The 9312-nt window shown below is 43.3% G+C and overlaps 1 protein-coding gene across 1 annotated transcript; it reads right to left on the bottom strand.

Annotated features, from left to right (window-relative positions):
* Nucleotides 1–1645: 1645 nt before the first annotated feature.
* QNG1 (Q-nucleotide N-glycosylase 1) lies at nucleotides 1646–8929 on the bottom strand (the record flags this gene model as incomplete). The annotated part of the gene is made up of 4 exons (XM_079548392.1): nucleotides 1646–1878; nucleotides 2851–3046; nucleotides 7653–7912; nucleotides 8593–8929. 4 exons carry the CDS (start codon nucleotides 8927–8929, stop codon nucleotides 1646–1648), a joined length of 1026 nt encoding a protein of 341 aa, XP_079404518.1.
* Nucleotides 8930–9312: the final 383 nt, after the last annotated feature.

The raw sequence follows: 9312 nt of genomic DNA, 5'->3' as shown, positions 1-9312 counted from the left end.
AGGAGTGACTGTATGACTGCACGCACAGCCGAGCCACATATTGGCCTACGTCCGCTTTTAACTACCTGGGGGCCCTCCTTTTATCCCCGGCAAGGACAGCCCCACAAAGCTGCCACTCCCCTCTTTAAAGTTATTCTAAAAAAAAAAAAGTAAATAACAGAGGTCACTGCAAGGCAGAGAGGGAGAGCCAGCCACCCTATGCACTACCCCCTAACAACGGGCGAATGCCAGAAGGCGCCGCACGCCAAACCAAGGAACGCCGCGGTGCCGGGAAGCAGCGAGCGGGCGGGCAGCGCTGCGGCAGCGGCCCAGCCTCTTTCCAAACCTGCTGAGCTCGGGACCGGACGCCTCCAGGAGCTCTCACTAAGGAAGAACCGCTCAGCCCGGCGATACCGCCGAGCGGAGAAGAAAGGACGGAGGGCGGCGCGGCCGGGAGGCGGAGACAGCCTGCCAACTCCCGTTGCGGCCGCCGCGCCCGCGCTGCCCGCTGTTGACAGCGCCTCGCTAGGCAACGGCAGCAACGTCCGGCGGCGGCTCCGCGGCACCGCCCGCAGCGCCCCCCTGCGGCGGGAGGCGCGGCGGCCCCGGAGCTCCCCGGAAGGACGAAGGCGGCGCCTGCTTACGCTCTGCACGCTTTATTACAAGAGTTGCGCTGATCGCTTTAATAATAAAGCTTAGGAGTGTAAGGCGAGCTTTTCCCAGACAAAAGGAAGGACAGGTCACTTCAGTGTGGTAAGGTACATTCTGACACGGCATCACTGCCACCGAAGGGCTGCGTACGCACCCATGTGCGTGTACGGGGCTGCTCAAAAGCAATGCATCCTATTTTATTGCACTGGCTCGTGCTATCAGAGGTGAATGCTGGTGGTACAACAGGAGGCTGAACCTTCCCCCCAGCATCCCGTTACACTTTGCTGGTCTGCAACAGATAGGAGCAGAGGGGCAGTCTGACAGAATGGTGTCTGACACAGAAGCGTGCGTTAAGCAAAGGGATGGAAATGAATTCCTCCATGCAGAAAAGGTGGCACCCACCAACATTCACCAACATTTGCTGAACATTTCTGGAGACCAATCTGTGAATGTGGGCACAGTCAGGTGGCAGGTGGTGTGATCCAGCAGTAGAGACAGTGCCAGTGGGCCACCTCCCCTGGTGCAGATTTTTACAGGCCTGGCATGCTGATTCTTGTTTGCTGCTGGCAAAAATGTATAGCTACCTGGGGCCACCTTCTGGAAAAAACAGTACCTTGTTGCTGAGAATCTGATCTGTCAAACAGTGCCGTTCTTTGTACCTGCTATAGTTTTCATGGAAATAAACAGGAGGCATTACTTTCAGAGCAACCTACACTTATACATGTACATATACACGACTGTATGTATGTAGATACATGTACATACCCATACACAAAAGCAAGAGTAATAAAATCTGTATCACTAAAAATCTACAAATTTTCCAGCAGTATTATATTATTAACTCCAACCTCAATCAGCATGTGACTCACAGAAATCAAGCAAATTATTCATATGTCATCAGAAGGTGCTTGTTTGATTTAGCAAGTTCCAAACTAGTACATGATAAATCACTGTACGAAAAAAGGAACTGTAATTGAAAAGGAAACACAACAATACAGTAGCTATCCTGCTGGACTTAGTAATATATACACCGTACTCGGTGAAATGGAATATCTTTCATATCTTCCCTGTGATCCCTGGCATAGTCCCAGAGATAGTAATCCAGTAAAACTGCGTTGATCTGATCACGCATGTCTTGACCCTTCTTCTCATAGAGCTCCAGCAAGTGACTGCAGATCAGCGTGCAGCACCAAATCGAACAACCACGGATCTCCACCTCCTCTCTGTCTCCGGACTTGAAAACAGTTCCTGTAGGACACGAGACAGCAATCATTTACATTCAGGAGACAGAATCCCCAGATGTCCAGGATTCTCCCTTTTTGTTTCACATTTAAGCTACTCCAGGACCACAATTTCCACCCCTTGCACTGCAACTACTATGTTACTGTACATTTTCTGTGGATTACTTTAACATTACTGTATTTGTTAAGTTTGCTTCCCTTTCATCTAAGAAGCCATCCCGAACTCTAAAATACTGAGCTTGGGGTGAGAACAGCTGGCTTGGCTGTACATATATGACTGTTTCATTTCTGGAGTCAAAAGGGATACTCAAACATAATTCCCATCGGGTATTTTCTGCAAGGGGTAATTCTACTCTTCACTGAGATCAAATATCAAGCAGATCACAATATTCTATGACACATTTACCATCACAGAACAATTTATCTTTTCCATTAATCTTGCTATGGTCATTTCCACTGCAGCCATTCAAACATATGGGTCATTTGTTCTATCTTGCTGTGCAACTTGAAAATCACTAACAATAGTCATACCTATAAACACATTCGTTGCGCAGTAGGAAAAGGACTGGTTTATGCTTTTATTCATTCAAGCTCCTAGTTAATAAGTATTATAAGATGGAATCAGGCCTGTGCAATTATCTTCTTTAAAGGCAATGGCTTGTTTTCTTAAAGTGGATGTTTATCTTACTACCTTGTTTGTTGCTCTTGATTACAGCAAGTCTGGTTGAGTACTGACAAACAAGAATCCTCATGCTTTTCCACGTTCTTTGAACTGATGAAGAAATCACTGATTCTACTATCTAAATCTCAAAATCACAACCACAGTCATGCTGGAAAATGCTGCCGTCAACAGTGCCACTTCTGAAACTCTGCAATCAACCCCTAAGAGTCTCTTTATGCATACTTTGCCAGTGTTTAACCCTAGGAATAGACAGATTAAAAACATAAGAGTATTTTACAATATAAGGAAGGAACAAACCTTCACGTAGCTTTTTCATTAGATCTTCAGAATATTTCATGGCTTTTAAATGAACAAGAACTTGAGGAATTCTGTAGTCAGCAAATACAGTCAGGCTAGAAATGTCTCCAAAAAAGCCATCTCCCTTGCCTTCCAATACACTCCATGTATCAGCCACAAGTATTTGTGCCCGTTTGTAGAAAGACACCTTCTTTTTCTGATGAAAAAAAATGAAATACTTTAAGTGCTAGGGACGCTTCAATAAATACAGAAAATGAAAACAGAGGAAAATAGGTAAGTTATGTTGCTCTACAAAACACAACAAAAGATGTATCTTACTAAGAAAATATTAACTAAAGCAATAAAAGTGCAATGCTAAAAGTACCTTAAAATCTAAATACCGAACTGCACACAAGTGCAATCCTCATTAAAAACAGCAGTGGAATAAAAAATTATTTATATTTTAAAAATGCTCAGATAACAGAAAACATTAATGCTGGTTTACTTCTACTTCACAAACAGCAGTCAAAGTCATGCAAACACTTTTTCTGAAGCCCCAGAGCTCGTAGAGCATCCAAGCTAAGTAGCAGGTATCAAACAGTTCACATGTTTCATGTACTTCCTTTAAGAACTCAATATTAAGAAAAAGAATTTTGCTGAAAACTATAGCACATGATGCTCAGTGCTGTCTAGTGCATCTTGCTTATTATAAAGAGGACAGAGAAAAAAATAATTTCAGTAATTCAGTATTCACAAGTATAAGGTTTTCTTTAACACTGGCTGGGTCTATTACTATTACATTCTTTTTTGTGCTGGTGTAATCCCCGCAAAAATTTGCATACTTTTTTGACTACTCACAAGGGGAAAAACTAACAGTGTGCTGAAATCCGTATGGAGTTGAGATTTATTTTATGATAAACATAATGTGAATTCTGTTTTTTTTTTTTTCCTTCATTTTATAGACCAAATTTTCAACTTTTGAGGTATGGTTAACAGTGTGATGTAACTGAAACAGTTAAGCAAAAGTATAGACGGGGATTTTATTTACTTGAAGTTCTGTTCTAGCACACTTCATATAGCCACAATTCATAAATGGAATTTTTAAAGAGTATTTCATTTTATATTACTGCTCAGATTTTACAGACCATTCCTCTTGCCAAGAAATGCTACTGTACAGAAACATTGAAAACAAGATCTACAACAACATTTCACAGAACACCTTCTGCAAATATTCTGAAAACATTCTCTGTGCTTCATTCCCCTCTCGACACAGATGCACACATTTCCTTCTACAGAATTATACATTTCCTCTATTAAATAATGAAATACTGTTCAAAACTCTCTAGGGCAAATAAATAAAATAATAATAATAGACCAAATTCCATCACAGCTCCCAGTATCCTGGAGCTAATGAAAACCAAGGTCATCGCTCTTTTAGTAGTGTTAAGATTTTTCCAATGCAATAAGCAACAGCACCACATCATTTTACAAAAGCAATGTGGAAGAGACACTTCAGATTGAACTTTCCGTCTTGTGTTGCAGTTTAGCTTGGAAGAAAAATACTGTGTAGGACTTCTTATGGATTTATGATCTCATTGGTTCAGTTGGTAGTTTTTACGATGCACAGATCTGAAGTTTGCAAAAATTTTCTATATGGAAAAGACAATCAAGCTTTTATAAATTTTTTTATAAATTTTCCCACCATTCTTTTCAACAGAGAGCAAGAAAAGCACTGGGTGAAAGGTACTACCTCTCAAAGACTGCAATTTCTCCAAAAACTGAACATTTTACCCGATGGTGACAAACCTACACTTATTTTCAACAACTTTTCTGCCCTTACATTCTAAGAAAAGCTACTACTTCTCATTCACCACTCCACTACCTTCACAACCTGATACTTCAAGAAGGAGACAGAGCTAATTTGGGCCTATGGATATTAAAAGAAAGAAGAGATACTGTGTCGGCAAATATATAAACATGATGGCACAACTAGGAAGAAAAGCTGAGAATAGGAAGAGCAAACAAATCTAACCACCTCTATAAAAAATGATGGGAAACAAAAAAGTGCATACACGCAGCATTGATGACTGGAAGCTTGGAAGGACTCAAACATATGTCAGAACATGAAAATCCTGATGCATAATTTTGATTTTAAAGTTCTGCTAGTATTTAAAGTCAGCACAATGTCTAAATACGAAATGCCCATACTAGGACAAAAAGATTTCAGGGGCTTGGGTTTGCACCTCACTGCACTGAAGCAAGAGAACATAGCCAATACGTAATGACATTCAGTAATGTGTGCCTGTGACAAATTTTTAGCATACAGTTTTGGTAAGACATGCAGCCAATAAATTGTCTTTATTTTACACGTTCCTCCAGAAGGTCAGACCATAGGAGAGCTGTAGCAGTCTGTGATAGTATGATTTACTGCAGTACAGAATTTATTCTTACACACGTTTCTATTACAGAGAATAAGTGAAAAACACCGGTATGTTGCCAGATACCTACATTTAGTTCTCTTTGTAATGAAGGCAAATCTTTACTTGTGAGATCTCAACTGGCTGCATAGAAATGGTGTTGATAAAACAATCCATTTCACCTCATATTATGTTTTCTTAAAAAATATATTACAGAACAAATAAAGCGTAAACCTCATCTGTATTATTTCATCCACCTTCAAAACACACAGCTTGCTTAGTGAAAGTAGAAAAACAGCTTCTGTGTTTATGCAATAGACTTCACTACTACGTCAGTGCTTACAGGCTGGAATCATTTTTGGAACAGCTTTTCATTCTGTAGTCTATTGCTGCTTTTAGAGAGCCTTGCTTTATAAAGCACTCAGCACCATCTCATGAAAGACAGTACGTCAATGAATAGTCACTGTAAAGAAAGAAAATACTCTATTTACCACTTGAAAAATGCATCCTTTTTTTGATCACAGAAGTCATTATAAAATGACCTCATATGTAAAAATCTCAATAAATTAAACCAGTAACATCACCGATAAGTTACAGAGAATCTCTGATTTTTCAAGTTAATATGGTATCTTCACAGTAGGAGACAAGGAAGTAAAAAATGATGCCACCTACACAACATCACAGGTAAGTGAAAAAAGCAGTTGGTTCAGAGGCACAACGAACACAGCTGCAGGGCACTACTTCCAAAGGCCTGTACAAGCTATCACTTAGCACAGGCTGCACTGGAGATAGAATAAGGTGTTCTGTTGATGTCATGTCTGAATAGTACCACAGATGGAACAGAGGACAGGAGCAGCTACATGTCACCAAGGTTTAAAAAAAGGTGCTCGCATAGGGACAACTGGAGACACCAAACACACTCTACTTCCCATCTTTCAGAGAAACTGCTGCAAAAAGCTTATGCACTGTTCAACTCTGAAATAAGTGGTGTGACGTTTAGGGTTAATTCTGTCCTGTAGCCATTTCTGCAAGGTCTACTGAACTAACAGCAGTTACAGACTCCTGGTAGTCAGTTGTACATTTTCATAATACTATTGGAGTCTCCATTTTCCTCCGTAAGATGCAACGATCCTCATGGTAAGTGAAGAAAAAGAGAGAGAGAGGTACAAACTTAAGGAAAAAAAGACAAGAAAAACAAAGATTCTGATTTGCTAGGCAAAAATTATGTCACGCATTTATAAGACATAAAATAGAATTGTGCTCAAACTTGGAGTATATCAAAATAGATTACAACAGAGTGAAGAATACAGCCCACAAAAAGAAAAAAAAAAAAAAAAAGAAACAAAAAAACCAAAAACCGGTTCTCCACTACGGAAAGAAAACAAAACAAAACAAAACAAAAACCCTATGATTATCACTAGATATATTTTCCTGGCCAATTCAGTACTTCAGACGATGGAGATTCATTTGCTGTTAATAAATGGTGTGATGTTGTTTTCAGAAATTTAGACTGATAGAGAAATGGGATCTCAATACCTTTACCCTATCTTTAGAAGAACAAACACTTTGGCCCAAGAGTATTTTATCTTCGCCATCTGTACTATTCGTAAGAATTTACATAATTAGATAACCTGCTCCAAAGTCTGATTTTCATTATGCAGACTAATCCCTATACTGATTTGAAGTGGAATATTAAAATTGTGCTATATTTCTCTTCTACTTCCCTTGAATTTAACTTCTAAATTCCACAGAAATCATTATAGAATCATAGAAACCTGAAGCTGGAAAAGACCTTAAAGATCATTCAGTCCAACCACAACCTAACCATACTAGCCTAACTCTAACAACTCTCTGCTAAATCATGTCTCTGAGCACCACATCCAAATGGTTTTTAAACACATCCAGGGATGGTGACTCAACCACGTACCTGGGGAGCCTATTCCAGTGCATAACAATCCTTTCTATAAAGAAGTTCTTCCTGATATCCAATCTAAACTTACCCTGGTGCAACTTGAGGCCATTTCCCCTTGTCCTGTCACCAGTGAGAAGAGACCAATCCCACTCTTTACTGCAATCACTCAGATATTTGAAGAGAGCAATAAGGTCTCCCCTCAGTCTCCTCTTCCCCAGACTAAACAGCCCCAGTTCCTTCAGTTCCTCCTCATTGGGCACATTCTCTAAGCTCTTCACAAGCCTTACTGTCCTTCTTCGGACCTTATGTTCAGTTTCCCTTCTCCTGTACTAGAAGCTGTGATAAATACACAAATTTTGACACCAATTCTTAACTGTTGCTCCAATAAATAACTAACTAAATAAATAAATCACCATCTATCCTTTAAAGCCACAACCAGGAAAAAGTTCAAGTAAGTTCATATCATACAAAATTCAGTGCTGCTACAAACTTACCTCAAAAACAGCTTCATCTCTGTAAGAAGGAAAGTTTTCCACCACAAGACATAGTAGTTTCTGAGCGCTGTTCTCACTCATTTTAACACAGGTGAGGAAAGAGCCTCCAAACTTCTCCATCAGAACCGTCCCGCTTTCATTCAGCACCCGGTGCCTCTCTTCAAGCAGAGGCATGGGCACCTCTGTGTCGGAGCGGAACACCTGTCTGACCTGGTCCAGCGTCATGGTGGCATAGTATGAGGCACTGGTGATAGGTATTCCTTCAGAAGAGCAAAAACAAGATATTAGGCTGCTGCACTACACCCAGAGACATAAGGCACATACCCACCGCAAACGTAAAACGCAGAGAGCCTCAACTCTTAAAACTGACAGCGTGCAGTGAAGATAACACTCAGACAGCTGCTTAACATAACACCACACGCACTTGGTTGGTGCGCTCCCTACTCGGGTAGGAACTTCTGATATGTAGCCATGGTTCGTTTCTTACTTTCTGCGCATGATTTTCCTCCATGGGTTTGTTTCCATCACTCGGCACGGTGCATACACTGTCCTCCAGCCACATACGGCCATTCCTATCAGTCTTTTTTTGCCTGAGCTCCTCACTGTTACGTACTTACAAGAAGGACCTTATCGCAAGCTCTCCTTTAATTAAAAAGGAAATAAGCAGAAAAGTTACTACAGTTTCCCTCTCACATTCTGATTCTTTTTCTCGTTTTCTCCGAACGAGCTCACCCAGGAGCGCCGAACAGCCCTGCGCAGGCACGTGCTTTTCAGACCCACGGGGCCAACCTAGACGGCTCGCAGCTCGGCGCGGCCTCCTCAAACACCCGAAGGCACAAAGCGCTGACTACAGCCACCCCGAAGCCGTTTATACGCGAGCGGGGACTTCCCTTCCCCCCAGGGCAGCCTCCCACCCACGGAGCGCCCCGCCCGCACTGACCGTCGTCCAGCGCGCGGTTGACGGCGGCGCAGAGCGCCCAGTAGCCGCTGTACGCCTTGCCCTTGTAGCGCACCAGGCACTTCTGCTCGGCGCTGTCGGACCAGAAGGAGAAGTTGAGGGTGTCCACCAGGAACACCCAGCTCACCGCCTCTTCGCTGGCGGCCCGCGGGTTCAGCTCGTGCAGCGCCTTCCATCCCGACAGGCCGAACGCCTCCTCCGACGCTTTATCGAACAGCGACTCGGCCACCTTTCTCGCCCCCTCCTCGTCCACCGACACGTCTCGGCTGCGGCCCGCGATGAACCTGGCGGACTCCAGCGGGGACGGGAGCACCTCCATGCCGCCGACTCCCGCGGGTAGGGAACGGGAGCGCTTTCCGACCGCCACGCCCCGCCGGGCCCCACCTCGAGCGCTGCCGGCCCTCCGGCGGCGGAGCGCCGCTTCCCGCTTCGCACTGCGCAGGCGCGTGGGGCAGCGCGGGTTTGGGCCGCCCCCGGGAGGCGAGCGAGCCGCGGCGCTGAACGCGCACTAAGAAGTTAGAGCGACACACGTCCCGCTTCCTTCGCCCTTACTTATCGGACAGTCGGCTTCGTTTCCTGGACACGAAGCCGCCCCGTAATTGTCTCCGAGGCAGGGCCCGCGAACCCTCCCATCCCACCAAGGCAGGAATTACACCCCGATTAAAAAAACCCAAAAAACTAGGAAAGCAAAGTGTCCTACCT

Source organism: Tetrao urogallus (genome assembly GCF_951394365.1).
Source record: "Tetrao urogallus genome assembly, chromosome: Z".
Classification (NCBI taxonomy): Eukaryota; Metazoa; Chordata; class Aves; order Galliformes; family Phasianidae; genus Tetrao; species Tetrao urogallus.
This window is presented reverse-complemented; position numbering and strand designations above follow the sequence as displayed.